General features: G+C 41.9%; 1 protein-coding gene across 7 annotated transcripts; it reads left to right on the top strand.

Moving 5' to 3' along the window:
• Positions 1-1,738: 1,738 nt before the first annotated feature.
• Positions 1,739-20,359, top strand: Tp53inp1 (tumor protein p53 inducible nuclear protein 1). 7 transcript variants are annotated; one of them, XM_029570807.1, is made up of 6 exons: positions 1,739-1,896; positions 6,689-6,896; positions 10,553-10,813; positions 11,572-11,932; positions 15,347-15,384; positions 18,097-18,180. In XM_029570807.1, exons 3-5 carry the CDS (start codon positions 10,702-10,704, stop codon positions 15,366-15,368), a joined length of 495 nt encoding a protein of 164 aa, XP_029426667.1. In that variant the 5' UTR covers positions 1,739-1,896; positions 6,689-6,896; positions 10,553-10,701; the 3' UTR covers positions 15,369-15,384; positions 18,097-18,180. The 7 variants fall into 7 exon arrangements, with proteins under 7 accessions (XP_029426667.1, XP_017657367.1, XP_008846071.1 ...); XM_017801878.2 differs by lacking the exon at positions 15,347-15,384 and having other exon boundaries at positions 1,741-1,896; positions 18,097-20,359; XM_017801877.2 differs by lacking the exons at positions 1,739-1,896; positions 15,347-15,384 and adding an exon at positions 1,959-2,198 and having other exon boundaries at positions 18,097-20,359.
• The last annotated feature ends 1,591 nt before the right edge of the window (positions 20,360-21,950 follow it).

Below are 21,950 nucleotides of genomic sequence, written 5' to 3'. Positions count from 1 at the left end.
GGGATCCACCCAGGTATGGGCAGTAGGCAGTGAAGGGTTTTGGTGATTTTGTTGTTGTTAGTATAGAATTTAAATATTTTATTATTTTTATTTTATGTGTATGCATGTATTGCCTGCATGTAGGTAAGTGTACCCCTGCGTGCAGTGACCTCAGAGATTAGAAGAGGCTGTCAGATCCCCTGGGACTGGAGTTACAGACAGTTGTTAGCTGCCATGTGGGTGCTGGGATTTGAACCCAGGTCTTCTGCAAGAACCAGTGTTCTTAACTGCTGAGCCATCTCTCCAGCCCCATTAGTACAGAATTTAAAAACAATTTTATAAAAACTAAGAGTCAGTTTTCTTTTTATTATCATTCCCCGCCATGGTTCCAAACAATATCAATAACATACTCCTTCCTCAAAGGGACAGACTTACAAACTTTTCTCATACACCTTGCCCCTACCCCTTGCCTCCACCATCTCTTGGTACATCACTGGAATAAAACAGTACCAGGTGGTAAGATTATAAATCAGAGAATAAACAGAAAGCAAATGACTCCTGAAATAAGTTTTTATTTTTCACTTTTGTGGTACTGGGGGGTTGTATTCAAGGCCTCGAACATGCTAGGCTCATTGGTCACTGAGCTGTAACATGTAAGGTCAAGTGACCAACATATGTAGATCATTATTTGAGAGTTGAACAATTCCATGATCTTTACAGTCTTTAAAACCATTGCTGTTGGACTGACCACAGTGTGGGCCAGAGCCTAAGAGTCTTCCAGATCTACTGTAATGTGTAATAGCTAGGCCTCTTGAGGTCTAACTCAACAAGGCCAGAAGATTAACATCTCAGCCTGAACATCCTGTTCGCATCCTTAGAACTGACAGGCATCAACATGACTCCCTTGGCTTTGCCAGTTCATCCACCTATATGTTTACAACGAGCTTTGGCTTGGAAACCCTGCCGAAGCGCTGGTTCGTTTTCTTCTCACTGTACATAGGTGGTGAGTAGGTGGGTCATTGTGACTGTCCACAATTCGCAGGCATGTAAACAAATGAGGTCATAACCTCTGGTCATATGAGGGCTTAAGCGCAGCCCTCTGGGGAGAAGCAGGACTACCTCTCCTTCCCGCCAGGCTCTTCTGCGCGGGGCCCCGGAGTCCTGATTCCGCCTTCTGGCCCTGGCTGAAGCCTCCAGTGCGTAGCTTCGGCCTCGCCACCCACGATCTCTGGGGCAGAAGCACTGGGCTCCCAGGTACCAGGGCGGATGGGGACCTGCTTCCTGTCCTACAGAGAGTGCGCATCCCCGCAAGGCGGACCCAGGTTCCCTCGGAAGATCCGGAAGTGAGGTGGCTTCAGCACCACAGCAGAATGAGGCACCCGGCGCCCCTAATTCTCCATAATAGACGAGCTGTATCCGTTGTGCCCCACTCTAGCCAGGGGCACGGAGTTCGGTCTTGGCTCGTCCTGCCGCTTGCCCCCCTGCTCCTCCCCCGGCCCCCATCTCGTTCAGTCCCTGCACGTTCCTGCTCCCCGAGGGTGGCGAGATGCCGGGCATGCGGGGTCCTCCACTCGCCCCGAGTGCGCCCGCTCGGCTCCCGCTTTGTTGCCCAGGCTTGTTTCTCCGCGGAGCACTGGGCCGCGCGCCAGGTCACGTGCGTTAGTGACAGCCTCTGGCAGGGCGGCCCCGGGGCCCCAGCGCCGCCGATTGGTGGGCCCGGGACTGGCGCGGTCAGGGGCGGGGCCGGGCGGCGGATCAGCTGTTCCCAGTGCTGCACAACAACAAAAGGACCCCGACGGGCCGGCGGGAGCCAGGGCAGCGACCAGAGGGCTGGAGCCCGCCCGGCTCCCACCGAACCCGGACCCGAGCGAGGCGCCGCCCGGCCCGCCGCAGCTACCTCAGCACCGCTCAGCTCACGTAAGTGCGGCGGGGCGTCCGCTTCCTCCCGCGGCGACTGCGGGACGGCGGTTGGGCGTCTGCTTCCTGCCTCTCCCCGGACCCCGCGGCGCCGAGTCCCCGCTTGGTGCTGGCTCCCCGCCGCGCCCGGCCCCTCGCTGCGACCTCCCTGTAGCGGGTCGCGCCCCGGGGCGGCAGGTGACGCGAAGCCTGCTCTGTTATTACCCGAACGCGCCACGGCCCGAGCGTCCGCCTGTAGCTTCCTGACCGCGCCGCACGAAGCCTGCACCTGTGGGAAGAGCGCTTCCGGCACCTCAGCACCGGTGTGTGGCTTTTACCGCTTAATGCGCTTCCTCGCGGACTGTCCTTCCAGCCGGGTAAAGCAAGTCTCATTTAACAGCAGAGACCGTCACTGTAAGGCCAAGGCCAGTAAGAAGCTAAGGTTTAACCACCGCAGAAGGATTTTAGGGCGGTTCTTTTTTATTCTATTTTCGTGGTGCTTTTGCTCCGCGTGGAAGTTCAGCTCAGAGTAGATGAAGGAGAACCCCTTTCCACCTGTATCTCCTAAGGACTTGGGCGGTCCTGACCAAAAGAGAGGGCCCTTTCCGAGGGCAGAGTCCTTAAGAGTGTGGCTTCTGGGGCTTTGAACAGAGATCATTACAAATGCCCCAAGATCTTGAGATCACACGCTTGGTAACTGCAGTACTTTTCATTTGTAGGTGTGAAAAGCACTAGGCAGCCTTTGAGTTTTAGTCTAAACTGGCAGCGCGATTCTCAAAGGCCCCTGCCTGAAACCTGGACCTACTAATTTTTGTGATCAAGTCTCTTTTGTTTTCTCATCCCGTCTTTTGTTCATTTCTGCTCCCTGGTTTCTCATGGGAATGGCCCTGCTTTCAAAACTCAAGGTTAGCAGGCAGTGAATTACTAAATTAATTGCTCTTTGTCCACTGTCTTCAGACTTTAGGGCACACAGTAGTGGCACCATAGGGGAATAAATTAGCTGACTAGGCAGAGTAGAGGTGGGACAAGAAAAGACAACTTTCTTGTTTTGCTTTTTTGCAGTTCAAAATTGATTTTTAAAATTCCTTGAATCAAAGCCAGGCTTGGTGGCTCACGCCTGTAATGCCAGTACTGAGGATGTGGAGGTGGGAGGATCAGGAGTTCAGAGCCAGCCCAGCCTGGAGTTGGAGGCCAGCCTTTGTCTCAAAACAAAAAAACAAAAACTTGAATTAGCATCTTTGTTTTCTGAACTAGAGAGGCACATAGGAAAAAATATTTTTAGTTTTTAAAATGGGGTCTCCTGCTCCAGTCTCCCAAATGTTGGGATACCTGGCTGAAGATAACTTTTTACATTTATTTATTTAATTTATTTATATGGGAGAAGGAGGTAGGTAAGGCATGCGTGTGGAGGTCAGAGGACCACTTGCAGGAACAAGTTTTGTCCTTCCACAGTGTGGATTCTGGGGATCAAATTCAGGTCATAGCGTTTGGCATCAGGCACCTTTTAAGCCATCTTACCAGCCTGTGAGAAAGATATATATTTTGGGGGGCGGATCTTTTTGAGACAGGATTTCTCTTCAGCCCCAGCTGGCCTGGAACTCACTATGTAGACCAGGCTGACCTCTGCCTGCCTCTGCCTTCCGAGTGCGGGGACTAAAGCGTGCGCCACCCACACGCGGCTGAGAAAGACAGTTTTAAAGTTGCTTTTCAGTGAAGGTATGTTTAGCCAGCTGCTATTTCGAAACCATCAAGGAGCCACACTGCACTCATCAAAGTTGTGGGTATTGTTTTTTTAATTTTTAAATGTTTTTGGCGCCGCCTGCTGGCAGCCAAAACCAACTGAAAAGCCCTGTTCGCTGACATTCATAGAACCAGAACTAAGGCTGGAAGGAGCCCGAGGTCATGTGCAGAGAAAAACAAGGCACTGGGGTTGGAAGGATTACTGCCCTGCTGCTGTCTCCAAAGACCAGCTTCATTTCTGAGTCTGTTTCCTCATCATACGATAGAGAAATAAGTATCTCAACTCCCTGTCACATATAAGCATTCAGTAAATTGTAGCTCTAGTTATATATGGACACTTTACAGATAAAACAACTCAAACCCAAAGATGGTAAGTGACTTCCTCAGTGTCACTACTGACTTGGGATGAACGTACTGAATGCCTACTGCTTGCCAGGCAACATTCCAAGTATCACACTTTTAATCTTCACGATGTTCCTGAGAGGCAGCTATTCTGCCATTTTCATGTTAAGGATGAAAAAACTGGAGCAGTAAGATGTGCCTAAGTATCTTGAACTCTCACTGGTTATAGCAAGAAGGCAAGGATTCCAAACCCAGAAGTCTGCCTCCCAATCCAGCCTCTGAGTATACCCCCTCTCTGCTATGTATCTCAAAACTGAGAAAATAAGTTATGCCAACAATATCTTACAAACAACTCCATTCTAAGTTCTACCTAGAATACTCTTACCCATAAGTAAACTCAGCTACTTATTCTGTCCACAAAACACTTTCACTCATTTCATATGAAAAGCATTACATTACACAACACAGGTGCACATACATACTCATGCACATAAAATAATTTTTTAAAAAGAAAGAAAAACAGGGTAAAATGTTAAGTAACAAAGGTAAAACTGTGACTTTAAAATTTTATGTGTGCCAGGAGTGGTGGCACATGTCTTTAATCCCAGCGCTCTGGAGACAGAGACAGGAGGATCTTTGTGAGTTCAAGGCCAGCTCAGTCTACATAGAGTTCCAGGCCAGCTGGGTCTACAGGGAGACCCTGTCTCAAAAAGACCGAAAAAAAAAAAAATTATGTGTAGAAGAAAAAAAACTAACAGGAAACGCAACAGTATGCTAACAATGGTCACAACAAGACAGTGGAAAAACAAGTATCTTCCTAGTTTTCTAAACTTCCTATAATGTGGCTTTGTTCATTTTATAAAGAAAAAGATACAGTTTATTTTTTTAAATGGATGGTGGATTTTGAGCCAAGCAGCAAAGGGTAAATCTGCCTTGATCAATAATTTGGCCCGCTTTGTTTCTTTTCCCTCCCAGAGGCTTCTGAGTACCTCAGAGCTACCTCATTCAGCTTCTCTTGCCTCTCTTTGCTAAATTCCAAAGCTATATTTGTAAATCTGTTGTCCTCTTGGGACTCATGTTTTCCCTGGAATTTTCATTGTCGCTTTACAGCTGCCCTAGAATTGTATCAGTCAGTGAGTATGTGGAGAGAAGTCTGAAGTCCTGCTTTTGCTTTTTATCTCCAAATAGAACCAGCCCCCTTCCAGGGCCACCACCCCAGGGTAGGCACTAAGGTCACAAAGAATACTGACTATCAGTGGGTCATCAGTGGGAGGACAGACCATACAATTTAGGGAGTTTCTTTTTAAAAATGATTTACTGATGTGTATATGTGTTTGTCTGTGCACATGTGTGCAGATTAACTGCAGAGGACAGAGGAAGGCATCAGATCCCTAGGGCTGGAGTTACAGGAGGTTCTGAATCATCTGATGAGGACAATAAAGAACTAAACTCCATCCCCTGTAGGATCAGTAAGCAGTCCTCACCACTGAGCCATTTCTCCAGCCCCCGGGGAGGTTTTTCTACAACAGCACTGCTTGTCCTCTATGGAGACTTAAATTTTCTGTTAGCCATGTTTATGGAGGAGGGGAATGAAACTAATTAATGCAATTTATTTAAACTTGTCTAACAAAAAATTATATTAACATATAATTGATATAAAAATTAATGAAATATTTTAGGTTTTTTTTTCAGTACTCTTTCAAATACACTCCAATGTATACCTTATACATGTGGCATATTGAGATGTGAAGTTTTCAGTGGAAATACACTGTATTTAGGGATTTGTTTTTCAAATAGTTTATTGAGTGCACACAGGAGCAGTTGGTTGGGCAATAATGAGAGGATTCCCTGCCTGGATCTGTATTTAGATGGTATAAGGTTTAGAGTTAAAAAGGTAGGTTCACACAACATACTGTTGGAGACATAATTGAAAGTTTTCTGAAGTTTAACTTTATTATCAGTTTATTTAAGTATATTAAAATTTAAATTCAGGGGCTGGAAAGATGACTTAGTGAATACTGCCTTTGCAGAGGACTGAGTTCAGTTCCCAGCACCCATGTTGGGTGGCTCACAACTGCCTCTAACTCTAGTTCCAGGGAATCCAACACCTGGCCTTTACATGTGCATATACCCACATACAGATACACAAACTTTTTTTTAAAAACTCCTCTAAAAAAAAAAAAAAATCATCAACAGGGGCTAGAGAAATGGCTCAGTGGTTAAGAGCACTAGCTGCTCTTGCAGAGGACCCACGTTCGATTCCCAGCACCCACATGGCAGCTAACAACCTTCTATATCTCCAGTTCAATCTCATGGGATTGTTCACTTGGTAGTGGCCTTGCTGGACAGTGTGGTGCATGGGTTGCATCTCCAACAGCTCCTTGCCCTTGGCAACACCTACTGAAAGCAGGGCTGGAACAGTTTTGCATAGTTAGACCGCCCTTACTTCTTGATTGTGCTGGAAGTTTGTGGGGCTCTCTTTGAGGCAATCCTCTGGAGCTATCCATTTCTCCCATTTTTCTCATGGTGAGACAGGCTCACAGAGTTCACCTCCACAGCTCAAACCACCTGCAACAATACCAGAGCCAGTGAGTGCTTCCCTATGGTGTCTGCTAGGGATCCACCTCTTCCCAAGCTCCCAAAGATGTGTCCTATAAATATCAGCAGTGACTCTCTGAGATAAAGGGTGAATCTTCCTCCCCTGAGGCTTCTGCACTGCTTGTCCTTGCAGACATGGGACACCTGGAAATGACCTGACTTCAAGAAACCAAGACTGTGACTGTGCTGTGCCTTCCAGAGTTCTTGAAGAGCAGCCCATTTTTGACAGTGTGCCAGATGTTCAGGCACATTTTCTGCCTTGTAGCCACTGATCAGGCCTGAGCCCCAGTGTCTATGCCCTCAGGCAGCATCACAGGTGGGGGATAAAGTTCTCACTGAGGGTGAGTGAAGGTGCCCCTATGAGGTTCTCCCCAGCCCCTGAAGCCCTAGCCACTTAGGGGACACAGCCTTGTGCTTGGGATGACTCTGAGCTTGTTCAGCAGACAGTTGTACTTGGGCTGATGTCTGCCTTCATAAACTAAGAGAAATGGGAAAACAGTTTGCAAATATCATTTCTCCCCCGTAAATGCTTGAAACCCTTCATTTATATCAAACCTTATGATGGCTAATCTTTTGGGATGCAACTATCACCAATGATGGGTCCAGCAAACTACACAGCCCACTTTTTCTCTCATTTCACATGGAACAGAGGTGAATATGAATTTGCTAGAACTACAGCCCTCGCAATGTGAGCACATTGCTTCCCAGAAAGTTTCAGGAAAACTGGTTATGCAAGTGATATTTCCTGTTTACCCGCTTTTAATAATTAATGGCTGAGGATGATACATTACACCACAGAGTGTCCTAATGTTATTTGTTTGAGATGTTTATCTCTGGTAGTAGTATGCCAAATAATTGTGGCAGTCTAGTTTACACACAAGGAATGGCACGAGGAGTCTCAGCTATGTAGCTCAGCTACCCTCATAGTTGATGATTTAAAAAAATGGGCTGGGCAGTGTATTTTGTGCTTGTAATCCAGGCTAAGGTGGGAAGATTGCTGTGAGTTCCAAGCCAATCTGGGTTACAGAGACCTTGTTTTAAAGAAAAAAAAAAAAAAAAGACAAGAGCCCAAAGTGATGGTTTCAAGGCTATTGCTTACAGTATTCTGTCATTTCTCTTGTGCTGACAGCTCCCTAATTTGTGCCCAAGACCAGACTCCTGAACTCCACATATTCTGCTGCCTACCTGACATCGGCAGCCATGTCATCATGCAGACTCCCCAAATTCAGCATGGCACTAGTGCCCAGCCTGTACTTTCTGTGGTATTCCTATCTTCTAAGCAGCCTCACTCCAACTCACATGGCTTAGCCAGAAATCTTGGTCTTCCTGTCTCATCCTGCCAAGTGCTGAGATTATAGGCATGCATCTCCATGCTTGGGTTTCTCTCCTTAATTTATACTGATAACATCTTACAGGATCTGGTCCTGCTTAGCCCCCAGCCTCCTTTTGTGACCCTCTCTCTGCATCCATTTGAAGAGTGCCATGTTCTCACTCATACAGGCTACCACAGTGTTCTGTCTCCTCACCTCCTTCCTTTCCATATCTCTTCAGCCATTCAAGGTAAAAGTACCATCCAATACTCTTCCTGCCATAGTATTTATTGCACTGGGCAGTTTCACTTTATTATTTTTATTTTATGTGTATGCATGTATTGCCTGCATGCAGTAAGTGCACCCGAGTCATGCAATGCCCAAGGACAGAAGAGGCCATCAGATCACCTGGAACTGGAGTTACAGACAGTTGTCAGCTGCCATGTGGGTGCTGGGATTCAAACTCTGATCTTCTGCAAGAACAGCCAGTATTCTTGACCACTGAGCCTTCTCTCCAGCCCCCTCATTAATATCTATAGAATAACAGTGGACCTGGCTAGTGAACTTTGCGCCAAGTACCTTGCTAAGCACACTGCCTGTATTACCTCACTTAACAAGAGAGTAGGATTGGGAACAATATTTAGCTGGCCTAAAGTAGAACAAAGGAATGGAGAACAGCAGGAAGGTTTGGGCTACTTGCACAGTGAGGAGTCCACAGAACTTGCTAGTAGTTTGGATAAGTAGCAGCAGAAGGTCGGTAGGAGGTGGCAAAAGGCAAGACAAGTGGTTGTTTGGTGTTCTTTTTTTTTTTTGTTTTTTGAGACAGGGTCTCCCTGTAGCCCCAGTTGGCCTGGAACTCAATACGTAGACCAGGCTGGCCTTGAACTCATGGAGATCTGCCTGCCTCTGCCTCCCAAGTGCTGGGATTAAAGGCATATGCAACCATGCCCGGCAGGTGTTCTGTCTTAATGACTGCTGGGGCTGCGGCTTCCTGAGAAGAGGATGGAGAGCAGTGTGTACAAATACAGTGTATGAATACAGTATAGGAACTTTTAATAACTGAAGTGTAACTTTGTAAACCTCTAAAAGGATCTTTAATTTTTCTTTTTTTTTTAGTGTGTATGTAGGTCAGGAGTTCGTTTTCACCTTCCACCATGTGGGTTCCAGGGATCAAACTCAGATCATTAAGCTTAGGCTTAGAGGCAAGTGTCTTTACCTGCTGAGCCAGTTTACTGGTCCATCTTGCTTTTTAAAAAAAATTGGGGGGGGGTCCTCTTTGAGACAGGGTCTCCCTGTAGCCACAATTGGCCTGGAACTCACTATGTAGGTCCACCTGCCTCTCCTAAGTGCTGGGACTAAAGGTGTGTGCCACCACAACCAACACCATCTTACTAGTCTTAAAGGAGAAAGTAGAAAGCCAGAATTTGAGCACCAGGAACCCATCTGCTAAGCTACTACCCAAAGAATAGTATTTATTACCAACTCTAGTTCTTGCTTGGGTCAGTTTTCTACCATGTAAATTTCTCCATGCCAGTAATAGGAATTGTTTCAAAGGCCAGAGTATGCTGTACTTTACAGATTTCAAACATAATTAGGATCTTTAAAATCACATGACAAGTACAAAGGAAGGAAGGAAAAATGAGGTTGGGAAGATGGGGGCTTGGCATCACGGTGGTTGTCAGACATTGTTGCTAGGTTCTATTTAAGACTTCTGCTGACTATCATATAGCACAACTGTGAATAATGTAAGATTTTTGTCCTTCTACTTACAGAAAAGGGATCCTGCAGTTTAAAATATATTGTTCAGAATCATCTCATAAAGCACAGATGTGAAAGGCTTTACTCCTTTTATTTCACATTTTGAGTTATTTTATAGATGGCATTTGAGCACTTATTCATGTGGTTTTGTAAATAAGAGCCACTCAGTGTCTCATGTTTCTACAGGAAGGGAAGAGCTAGAGAATGTAGGCTAAAGTATATGTTTTGTTCTAAGTGTGTGTGTATATATATGTGTACATTGGTAAAAACACACACATATGAATTGGGTGTGGTGTGGCACACCTGGAAAACCAGAATTTGGAAGGTGACGGCAAGAGGATCAGGAGTCCAGGCCAGGCTTGGCTATATAAGACCCTGTGTCCAAAACAAAACAGAACACAACACAACACAAAACAAAACCAACCAGGCTGGAGAGATGGCTCAGCAGTTAAGAGCATTGGCTGTTCTTGCACAGGACCTGGGTTCAGGTCCCAGCACCCACAGGGCAGATAACTGTAACTCCAGTTCCAGGGGATCAGACACCCTCTTCTGACTTCGACAGGCATTGTACAACATAGGTGCATTTACAGACATGCAAGCAATGCATGCACTCATACACAAATAAAACTAATAAAATATTTTAAAAAGCGTATTGAGGGCTAGAAAGATGGCTCAGCACTTAAGAACACTGGCTCCTTTTGCAGAAGACCTGGATTTGATTCCTAGTATCCACATGGCAGCTGACAACCATGTGTAATTCCAGTTCCAGGGGAATCAATGGCCTCTTCTGATCTCCGTGGACACTGCACGACATAGATGCACTTACACACATGCAGGCAACACTCATATACATAAAATAATAAATATTATTGTCTTATTTTTTAAAACCAAAACAAACAAAAGTAACACTTTTTTCTATTTTACTTTAGGGATGGTGACTCTTCTTGCTTTTCACATAAATTGAATAAGCACCCTGTGCACTTTAATCTCCTGTCTGTGCCATCAGGCTAACCGAAGACAGAGTTTTGAAATCTCAGCTATAAAGATATCCAGCCAAAGTCTCAGTCTTGCCTTAACCATGTTCCAGAGGCTGAACAAAATGTTTGTAAGTGAAGTCAACAGTTCTTCCAAACAAGAACCAGAATTTAGTGAGAAAGAAGACGATGAGTGGATTCTTGTAGACTTCATAGGTAAGGTCTATTCAGCTGTTAATCATCACAATAAAAGTGGCCTTTCATGAGTTATGTAGCTGAGGGTAACCTTTGAACTCCTGATTCTCTTGCCTCTACTACCCAAGTGCTGGGATTATAGATATGCCCCCATCACACCTGGCTTAAAAGTGGGAACTCTTGGGGCTAGGGACATGGCTCAGTCAGTAAAGTGCTTGCCACATACACACTTATATACATAGGAACATGCACACACCTATGTACACAAAAAGTGTGAACTCTTCAGGTTTTTTTTGGCATAAGTAAATGATTAACTGCTTTAAGGTTTAAAAGTAAGTAAATAAGAATGTCTAAAATATTTCAGGAAACATTTTGTCCCAGACAATCCACTCAGTGAAACTGAATGACATCAGACTTTGCAGTTTTGCAACTCTTACAGCCTGATCCAATCAGAGACACTTCAGTAGGGAAACCCTCATATTGGACAAGCAGTAACCCACAGGGCTCATTATATGTCTATTTAGCAGAATAGAAACAGTCCTAAAGCCATTCCTCAAAGTCAGTGTAATCCCAACACTCACAGAGGTTGGAAATTATTTTATCATTGTTAACAAGCAAATATAAATGCCTTTGTCTCTGAAACTAAAGAGAGGAATGGGAACACCAATTAATACAGTATTTTCTCCTTTTTCTATGCTGTGAATTTGATGGGTGACTCTACTGTGACTGACTTCAATATGATGATTATCCTCTCATTTGCAACATGGACCACAATCTAGATACTTGCACTAGTTTCTCAGCAGAGGAAGAGGAGGAGGAAGAGGATATCAGTGAAGAGTCATCTACAGAACACACTTCAGTCTTCTCCTGTTTACCTGCATCTCTGGAATGCTTGGCTGATACAAGTGATTCCTGCTTCCTTCAGTTTGAGTCCTGTCCAATGGAGGAGAGCTGGTTTATCACCCCTCCCCCGTGTTTTACAGCAGGTGGATTAACCACTATCAAGGTAGAAACAAGTCCTATGGAAAATCTTCTTATTGAACATCCCAGCATGTCTGTCTATGCTGTGCATAACTCCTGCCCTGGTCTCAATGAGCCCAGCTGTGGGACTGAAGAATTTCATAACTCAAGTAGTCCCAGGTATGTTACAAGCATTTTATTCTCTCCATAAACAGTCTGCTAAGCATGAATTTTACCTCTACATAGTTCAAAGCTGGGTTTTAGAAGATACAAAACTTTTTATTTATTAGAGATTTACTAGTTTGTATTTAGTGTGCAGGTTATTGGTGGTTAAAAACTTGGTTAGGGCTCAAGGTGGTGGCTCATGCCTGTAATTGCAACACTCAGGACACTGAAGCAATGTCATTTTAGATATTTTATAGTTACAAACTGTAGCATGGCTCAGTTATACAATAGCTGTCTCATTTATAAAATCATGCTACCAAAGGGCAAAAGACTAGTTTTTTTTTTTTTTAATTTTTGAGACAGGGTCTCCCTGTAGCCCTGTTGACCTGGAACTGTGTAGACCAGGCTAGCCATGAATTCACAGAGATCCACCTGCCTCTGCCTCCCAAGTGGATTTTTTCTTTTTCTAAAAGATAGGGTCGAAGCTGGGCGTGGTGGTGCATGCCTTTAATCCCAGCAGCTGGGAGGCAGAGGCAGGCAGATCTCTGTGAGTTCAAGGCCAGCCTGGTCTACATAGTGACTCCAGGCCAGCTGGGGCTACAGAGAGACACTGTCTCAAAAAGACCAAAAAAAAAAAAAAAAGATAGGGTCGCATATAGTCATGGCTGGCCTAGAACTCTGCATGTAGACCAGGCTGTCCTCACAGAGATCTACCAGATGTTTCTGCCTCCCAACTGCTGGAATTAAAGGTGCACACTACCACACCTGGCTAAGTAATAGTATTTCTGATAAGTATATTAGTATATAATTCTGGTATTATAAGCTAGACTGTTTAGTGTATCAGAATCAACTAAAACAGTGAATTTAAAAATTCAGTTTCTTAGGCCAGGTGTGGTGGTACACACCTTTAATTCCAGCACTCAGGAGGCAGAGGCAGGTGGATCTCTGTGAGTTCGAGGCCAACCTGGTCTACATAGCAAGTTCCAGGCCAGCTGGGGCTACAGGAAAATCCTGTCTCAAAAAGACCAAAAGAAAAAAAAAATTCAATTTCTTCTACATATTACTAGCTAAATCACTTTAAATGGTGCTTAACCTTAAAACCCTAAATTATGTATAAAGTAAAAAGCAATTTTATTATACCAAAGTATTTGCTCAAAGAGCTGTCTTCTGTTTTGCAGAGGAAAGATTTCATGTTTTGTTAGCTGTTGAAAGTGGTTGGGAGGGCTCTTTTTGAATAGCAGATGGGTGAGGGTCCAATAAACTCAGGGGAAGGAAAGTCTTGAAGATTAGTATGGTCCAGATCAACCTTCCAGCTATTCCTTGGCCTTCATCAAGAGAACATGTCTAGGGAATACACCTGAGGTGATTCTCGCCAAAATTAAATCCTGTCTCCATCTTAATCTGCTCAGTTCTGGCTAGTTCATCATGCACATCCATGGAATATGCTCCATGATATTAAACACTTGGTGAATGTTAGCCCCTAGTTACTCCTTCCTGTAGGTTGAAGGTTCCGGTGAATCTGCAGCCTTTGGAGTAGTTCACTGTCATCCAAAGGGTTCCTTTTGGGTCATTCAGGCTGTCACTCCACTAACTAGACCATTATATGTAGTTTGTTTCTTGTTTTCTAAATACAAACAAGGCCCAGGTAGCTCCCTAACTTGTGTAGAGTTGCTATACTCTTTAGGTCTTAGGTGTTCTTTAACAAGACTAATACAATTCATTTCCTTTTGCTTGTACCACAACAGAAAAACATGTTTTATATAATCCCCAGGATACCAGTTTATACTACACTATAAAATGGGACTTTACCTGGCACTTTATTCAGTTCCATAATTTTAGTGAGTGTTTTAGGCCTCTCAATAAAAATTTAAAATATAACTTGTTTGGAGTTGATTTAATTGCTTTGTAGTTGTTTTAAGCGATTTTCTTCCAGTCTTCAAAATTCTTCCCTAATGGTTCTGATTTTATCTCTGAGGAATCTACTCAAGAATTTAACAAGACAGCCAGGGGTGGTGGAGGCACACGCCTTTAATCCCAGCACTTGGGAGGCAGAGACTGGTGGATCTATGTGAGTTTAAGGCCAGCCTGGTCTACATAGTGAGTTCCAGGACAGCTGGGGCTACAGGGAGACCCTGTCTCAAAAAAACCAAAAAAAAAAAAAAAAAAGGAATTAGCAAGACTAACAAATGGTCATTTTAAATTATTTACTAGCATTTGTATATCTACTTTTCAATGCTAAAGTATACATGTGCTAATTGGCATCTTTGCAAAATAGCTTATTACAGCATATGTGCATTATCAAAATTTCAAATATGCAGAAATTCAAACTTTGAAATGACACCCTCATAATCAGTGGGTTTGTCCTTCCAGGTTGTTTTTCACTGTATGTGCTCACCAGTGCCTACCCACCCACACTTTGAACCCAAATGAGGGTATACTCTATGTACTATTTTATAATCTTCTTGTTTAGGCAAAGATAGCCAACATTTGCTTCAGAAAAATTTCACTTTATCTGCTTCCCAAATCATAATCTTAATTTTCTGCACCAGAGCCTAGAATCATCAGCCTTGTCCAAACCAGCATCTGTGCCATGTATATAGGTGTTAAATGTCTGCAATTTGATGCCACAAGAAAATTGATTTTGCATTCCTATATTATAAATATAACATGTAGGGTAAACAAATATACTTTTTCATAAATGAATTATCAAAGGCCAGGCATGACGGTACATGTCTGTAGGCCCAACTCTTAGGAGGGTGAGGCAGGAAGATGGCAAGGTCAAGGCCAGTCTAGACTACAGAATATTGATATGCCTATCTTGAAAAATGCATCAAAAGTGTATACTCAACTTGTTATAAGTTTTCTACACAAAGGAAATCCTAAACATTACAGTTTTATAACTAAAATGGGGTGCTTTTTAAAAAATCCTTATTTTTGGATTTGAAATTCTTTCAAGAAAGGTTCACTAGGGCTGGGTATGGTGGCTTGTACCTATAATCCCAACACTTGGGAGGCTGAGAGAAGAGGATCACTAGTTCAAGGACAGCCTGGCATATATAAATCAAGATAGAATCAGTTGTTACCAAAATAAGGAGACTCTTTATGTGGTAAACATCTGTTGTTTTCTGAACAAGCAATAAACCATGTATCTCTGAAATATATTGCTTACATTCTGTCTTACCTCAAGGATATTACCATAAACATAAGTATGAAGCTAAGTACTTACACTGGGCTTCAGAGTGTACATTTTATTGCATCTTAGCCTTTATAAATATTGTTTGTGAAAGTTTATGAGCTATCATAATCTCTTTAAATGACCCATAGTAAGTCAGTTTTAATAAAGAAAAATGACCATGTCCTAACAGTAAAATTAAAATAGCATTTTAAATCTTACTAGTGATTTAATAGTTCACCGTTTAACATTTGTAGGGCCAGAAAAAGCTGCTTATAAGACTCACGGGCACAGAGTAAGTATGTTCACTTTGACTGTATGATCTGTGTTATCAGTTTAAGCAGGGAGGCTAGAAAGTCAAATGCTTGCCTTCTAAAAACCATATTTTTTAATATTAACTTCTTTTTGTTTCTCTTTTTCTCCCATTGTTGGGGATTAAGCCCCAGGCCTTGAACATGCTAGGCAAGTACTCTACCACTGAGTTGCACTCCAACCCTCTAGCTTCTTTCTTTCTTTTTTTTTTTTTTATGATGTCAAACTATTTTATTTTTATATGTATATTGCCTGCATGTATGTAAGTGTACTGATGTCTTGCAATACCTGTGGCAGTCAGAAGAGGGTGCCAGATTCCCTAGAACTGGAGTTATGGACAGTTGTTAATCTCCATGTGGGTGCTGGGAACTGAATCTGGGTCCTCTGCAAGAGCAGCCAGTGCTCTTAACCACTGAGCCATCTCTTCAGTCCCTAATTTACATATATGTATATACATATATATATTTTTTTTTAAATATTTTATTTATTATTTTTATTTTATGTGTATGAGTGTATTGCCTGCATGTATGTGAGTGCACCCGGGTCGTGCAATGCCTCGGAGGTCAGAAGAGGGCTTCAGATTCCCCTGGAACTGGAATATTTCGTAGATCTTAATCCTATTTAGACCCCTCCCCTATCTGTACCCCCCCTAGAGCTGCTCCACTGGATTTCATGTATTCTATCATATATGTTAAGGCCTATCGAGTCAAGTTTCTGTCCCCAGATGTCCCTCAGTGTTGAGTTCATCCACCATAGTCTAGTCAGCCTATCTAGCATCACTCCCTTAAAGAAGGCCAACTCTCCCTCATCCAGCACTGATCAGCTACCAATAGTTCTTCAGCTAAGGTTAGAGATTCTTACCCATTTTCCTAGTTCTATGCCTGGTTTTTGTCTGGCTTGAGTTTGCAAAGGTCTTGTGCATGCTGTCACCATTGCTCACCACTGAGCAAGGAAAACTGTTTCCTTGTGGTTATCCACCACCCCTGGCTCTTATTCCCTCTTCCACAATTGTCCCTTGAACCTGTGCATGTCTCTGGATAGGACTCCTATATCAAACCCTCTAGTTTCTTAATGGGATCTTTTAAAATTCTGCTCTCTGTGTGTGTGTGTGTGTGTGTGTATAAAGATGATGTTTTCCTCAGGTAATGTTAGACAGAATATGCAACTGCCCTTTCTGCATAAAATAACTGGTAAAAATCTTAAAATTGGGCTGGGATGTAACTTGGTTAGTAAAGTACCGACCTAACATACAAGAAAACCTGCGTTCATTTGCCAGCACCAAATAAACTGAGCATGGTACTACCATAGTACCTGTACACCTGTAGTCCCAGAACTGAAGAGATAGAGGTGGGACAATCAGAAATTGAAGTCATTCTTGGCTATAAAGGGAATTTGAAGTCAGTGCAAGCTAGAGACTCTATCTTAGTCATTGTCTTCATCATCAGATTTATGCTGGGTATGTAGCTCAATGGTAGAGCACTTGCCACACACTGAAGCCTGGGATCAATCCATAGCACTGCAAAAAGTTAAAACTTTATTCTATGTGTTAATATAGTTTAGATTCTATTTGATTAGCATTTAATATAGAAAATATAATAATCATACTGTGTATAACCATACGATTACAAGTGTCAAAAAATGTCAGTGGAATTTCCTTATGCATTTTTCTATGAAATATAGATTCATATGTTACTTAGGACATTGTACCTATAGACAGAAATCTGTGGGGGTGCTGCTTGTGTAATACATTCTGATCAGTAAAATTTAAAAATTAAAATGTTTTAATTTTCTGGGCTGGGAGATGGTTCAGTGGTTAAGAGCACTGGTAGCTCATGTAGAGGACCCAGGTTTGAGTCCCAGTACCAACATGGTAGCTAACAATCGCCTATAACTCCAGTTCCAGGGAATCCAATGCCCTCTTCTGACCTCCGTGGGCACTGCACAACACAGGTACAACTTACATACATGTAGGCAATATACTCATAATACATAAAATAAAGATTAAAATTTTTTTTAATTTTTAAAATTTTCTTTTAATATGGTAAAAATAAAAACAGGTAATATTTGCAAAACAGTCTAAAGATGGGTGTAGTTCATACCTATATTTCCAGTACTTAGGAAACTGAGACAGGAGGATCAGGAATTCAAGGTCAATCGTGTCTATGTAGTAAATTCGAGGCAAGCCTGTATAAGACCCTGTCTCAGAAAATTAAAGTTGACAAATGCAGATATTCAATAGATGTCAGTTCTCTTCCTAGAAAAGTGTACTTAAATTCAAACTATTAAAAGCATATTTTTAACATACAGTCTTCCTTAGCTATCTGTGGACTATATGGTATGTTTCTATTAGAAGTTGACTTCTTAGAGACAGGTGTGAACATGCCTTTAATCCCAACACTGGGGAGGCAGAGGCAGGCAAGTCTCTGTAAGTTCAAGGCAAGCTAGCCTGTTCTACATAGTAAGTTCTAGGCCAGCTGTGGCTATAGAGAGACCCTATCTTAAAAAAAAAAGTTGGCCATTTCCCTCTACTACTATAAGCCAATATGATCATAAAACTTGTCTGTCAACCATGAGATGCTAAGTTCTCATCTAACCATAAACAAGTGAATGTGGCAAACCAAATTACTGTTAACTTTCTTAGTGTCCTTAATCAGCATACTCTGTTCTTTAAGCATTCCACTGTTATCCTTTTCAGAATGGAAGCCCAAAATGAAGTGGAGCAGCACGTTCACTGCTATGTTGCAGCTCTTACTGCTCATGCAACTTTTCTAGAACAGCCCAAGACCTTTCGCTCTTCCCAGTGGATAAAAGAACATAGTGAAAGACAGTCTCTGAACAGAAATAGCCTTCGCCGCCAAAATCTTACCAGGGATTGCCACTCACGGCAAGTCAAGCACAACAGCTGGGTGGTTCACCAACCCTGCCCACGCCAGTACAATTACTAAGGATTTCAAGTTTTGCTGGTTGTTTCTGGGTTTTTGCTTATGGATGTGGATGTGTACATGTACAATGAAAATGACCAATCACCTAGTGTATCAGTGTGTTTAGACACTATCTTGAAACCAGATTTCTGTGCTGTATACCACATAATGCCTTGCTCCTAACAGTTACTTAAATTTTTAGAATATTTTTGGAAACATATCAATACAGTTAGTGTTTGGGAATGTCTTTAAATATAGGAAGATGTACATGAGTTAGAATCTTAAAGGCATTTCTTACTTCGAGTATAAGAACAGGCATCTTTCAATTTCATTTATTTTGTATTATTTAATCAAACTTTTGAGTAAGCAAAAATTTATTCTCAGGGTCAGCCATACACTTTATTGACCAGTACTTGATAAGTCTTTTCCATATGTAATGAGTACATTTTTACACACTAACATGAGCATTAATAGGTGGCAGTTGCCATGGATATGATGGAATTAATGGCTAAATTTTCGTTGGAAAGAAAACTTGACATAGTTCTGTATGTGTGATTTTTTTTTTTTCCCCCAGATTAGTCATGCAGTTCATTGTGGAATACAGGTACATTAAGCTTTGGTGAACAATGCATTCAGCAATTGTGATATGATCCCATGACAGGGTACAGATATTATAGTTGTCATGGACAAAAGTACTTGTCTTATATGCAGAGGGAATTAGACCTGTGGAATTATATTTGGAAAAATTTATGTCTATAAATGACCCATAGACCAGTATTTAAGTTGTCTGGAGTCTTTCTGATAGCTCTGCTTGCCCAGGCACTCAATGACTTCAAACCTAAGACTGCCCATGAGAAAGGGAGAGAGAGAGTATGTGTGTAGGAGATCCTCTGGCATGGAGCCTGTCTTCCAAGAAGCAAGTATGAGAGGGGATTTCTGGTGGCATCTGTTCACAGCACCTAGGAGTGATGGGTTAGATTCCTTGAATTTTCATTTTTTTAACTTCACAAAATCTTTAACCACTTTGGCCTGTTTCCTCCACAGCAGGGGAGGAATAATACCTCTCTCAGTGACTGGAAGTGGGGCTATCAGAACTGAACTTCATGTGAACTTCAAGGGCCTTTATTGAACCTAGTGGTGTGAAGCTATGGCAGTTTTTCTGCCATAATTGTTTTTCACAGTGTTGGTGCTAATGAGGCCATGGTGAGGGTTTGACTCACACGTGGGCCAGTTTAATCGACACAGGAAAGTCTATTTTCTTCTAATTGGTCACTTCTTTTTTTAAGCAGTTGTGATGGGTTTTCGTGAGCCATCTACACTTAGAATCAACTTCCTAGGAAATCAAACACATTTACACCTTAAAGCACATTGTACTGATAGAATAGTAGCATTGCCTGTGTAATCAAACAGCTCATTTCCCTATCTCCCCTGCACCCCTAATTAAATGAACACATGTCTATGAAGTGTTTTTCAAGGAACAAAGCAGCATATTGTTATATGGCATATTATAACCTTATAGCGCTTGGAATGTGGGAGACTTTCACGGAAGAGCTGTGTAAGCTGGGGTGTTTAGATGGTGAAGATTGTGCTTCCACTGGCTGTGATTAAGTGCCAGGATATCTCTTTAGAATGAGAATCTAGATTCCCTAGATTCCCCTTCTTTCCTTATATCCTTTCCATACTGACTTTCCCCCCCCTAATTAGGGGCCAAGTCTTTAAAGTTTTGTCAAACTGAGAAGTTATTTGTGTTTACCAGAGTTGGAAGATAAGGTAGTTTTCATGAAAGTGTGAATGTTTTATACCATATCTGTTTTAGGGCCAAATGTTGGTAACTTGAAACCAGCTAAGTGTCTTCTAGACACAAGATCCTGAATACATGGGGCCTTTTTTTTTTTTTTTCCCCTTGCATCCACTTGCAAATTGAATCTCACAAGCCTGAAGTTCAGCCATGAAAATTTGTTTGGCAGCATGAACTGATTTGTACATTAAACTGCAGTGGTTTTTTGTTTTTTTTTTTTGGGTGGGTGTTGTTCTTTCTTTCTTTATTTCATAACAATGTTTTCCTTTTTTTTTTTTTTTTTTTTTTTTTTTTTCTCTTTGGGTTTTTTTTTGGGTTTTTTTTTTTTTTTTTTTTGAGGGGGAGGAGGTAGGATTACAACACCTACAACACACTGTGGTTTCTGTTTGAATATTTAAAGTTTGTGTCTAAAATTAGCACATGTAAGAACTGAAGGAAAAGGTTACATAATTCAATTGAAGTTCTTGGTCATTAGGTGTTTGTTAGACCTTTACTGTGTGTAAGACACAAGTCTAACAACAGAACAGTGCTGACCTGTTAAATTTTTTGTTTTGGTCTTTTTGAGCAGGGTCTCCCTATAGCCCTAGCTGGCCTGGATTCGCTATGGAAACCAGGCTGGCCTCAAACTCACAGAGATCCGCCTGCCTTTGCCTCCTGAGTGCTGGGATTAAAGGCATGAGCCACCACACCCGGCCCTGCTAAATATTTTTTGAAATGGCCAAAATACATTTTATAAGATGATTACTGTTTTTGGTATCGTAACTCTTAGTGGTTTACAATGTCCTTATCTCAGTGCATAAAACTTAAAAATACAAGCAGTAACAAGACCCCAAGGGTTGGGGATGTAGCTCAGTGGTAGAACACTTACCTAGTATGTGCAAGGCCCTGAGTTCCAGCCCCAACACCGAAAAATAAATAAGTAAAACAAAAAAAGAAAGACTCCTGAATTTAAGTAGCTGACTATTTCTAAACTGATTTCATAGACTGCCACTTGGAGAAAGTCTGGAATAAGTGGTGTGTACAAGTAGCACATTAGGAATGAATTTCTGAGCTTTTACAATGGGCCACATTCCTCAGCCTGTTTTTATTAACTAAACATTTTATAATGTATGTGCTATGTTTATTACTTTTTCTTCCTCAGCTAACTGAGTTATGTTCTGTAAGTTGAAAACTAGCTATTCATTATTTATCTTTTGTGGCAATGTGTATTTGTATGGTTGAGTGGGTGGGTATTTTTTGCAGAGGTGCAAAGTGATTGGATTTTTTACTTCCCATTGCCTGGAGCTTTTTTTTAGAAAACATTAATTTTCTGTATATTTTTCCAATTCCCGTGCAAACTGTTCCTGTTTACATACCTGCTCTGTTTTATCAGTTCTTTGATTCTAGTGAGAATATAGTTTACTTAAAATCTGAGAGGGCTTTTCAGCCTTGCCTGTTGTTTTTGCTTTTCAAACCTGTATACTACACTGGGTTTGTAATCTTTGTTTTTGTTAAAATCTAAATTGCTTTGCTGTTTTTCTTCATCCTCAAGGAAGAATACTTTGAATACGCTTAGAAAAAAGAGCAAGGAAGGGTATCTTCCTTATCATCATTTTCTTTGAGTTGGAAACAAATATGAAGGACTACAACTAGAAGATAGACATTTAAATAGATTAGTCGGAAATGTTTCCACTTTTTTCTGTTTCTTTTTATAGAATCAGTTAAGAGACTGCTTGTACTGGGAGCTTGTTTGTAATGTTGCCTTGAAACTACTTTTTATTTTATAAGGCCCGTAGATACTATTTAAACTTTAAATTCTTTAAAGTTGGGTAAACTTTAAATGCTGTAACA

The sequence above is a fragment of the Nannospalax galili genome, unplaced genomic scaffold, assembly GCF_000622305.1.
Source record: "Nannospalax galili isolate Female #2095 unplaced genomic scaffold, S.galili_v1.0 scaffold183, whole genome shotgun sequence".
Lineage (NCBI taxonomy): Eukaryota > Metazoa > Chordata > Mammalia > Rodentia > Spalacidae > Nannospalax > Nannospalax galili.
The sequence above is the reverse complement of the archived record's forward strand: the minus strand, read 5'-3'. Positions and strand labels throughout refer to the sequence as shown.

Excerpts from the sequence above, each read along its gene's own strand:
- Tp53inp1 (XM_017801878.2), top strand. The coding sequence starts at position 10,702 with ATGTTCCAGAGGCTGAACAAAATGTTTGTAAGTGAAGTCAACAGTTCT. Across the intron at positions 10,814-11,571 it reads GATTCTTGTAGACTTCATAG|ATACTTGCACTAGTTTCTCA; the intron begins GTAAGGTCTATT and ends ACCACAATCTAG. Across the intron at positions 11,933-18,096 it reads CATAACTCAAGTAGTCCCAG|AATGGAAGCCCAAAATGAAG; the intron begins GTATGTTACAAG and ends TATCCTTTTCAG.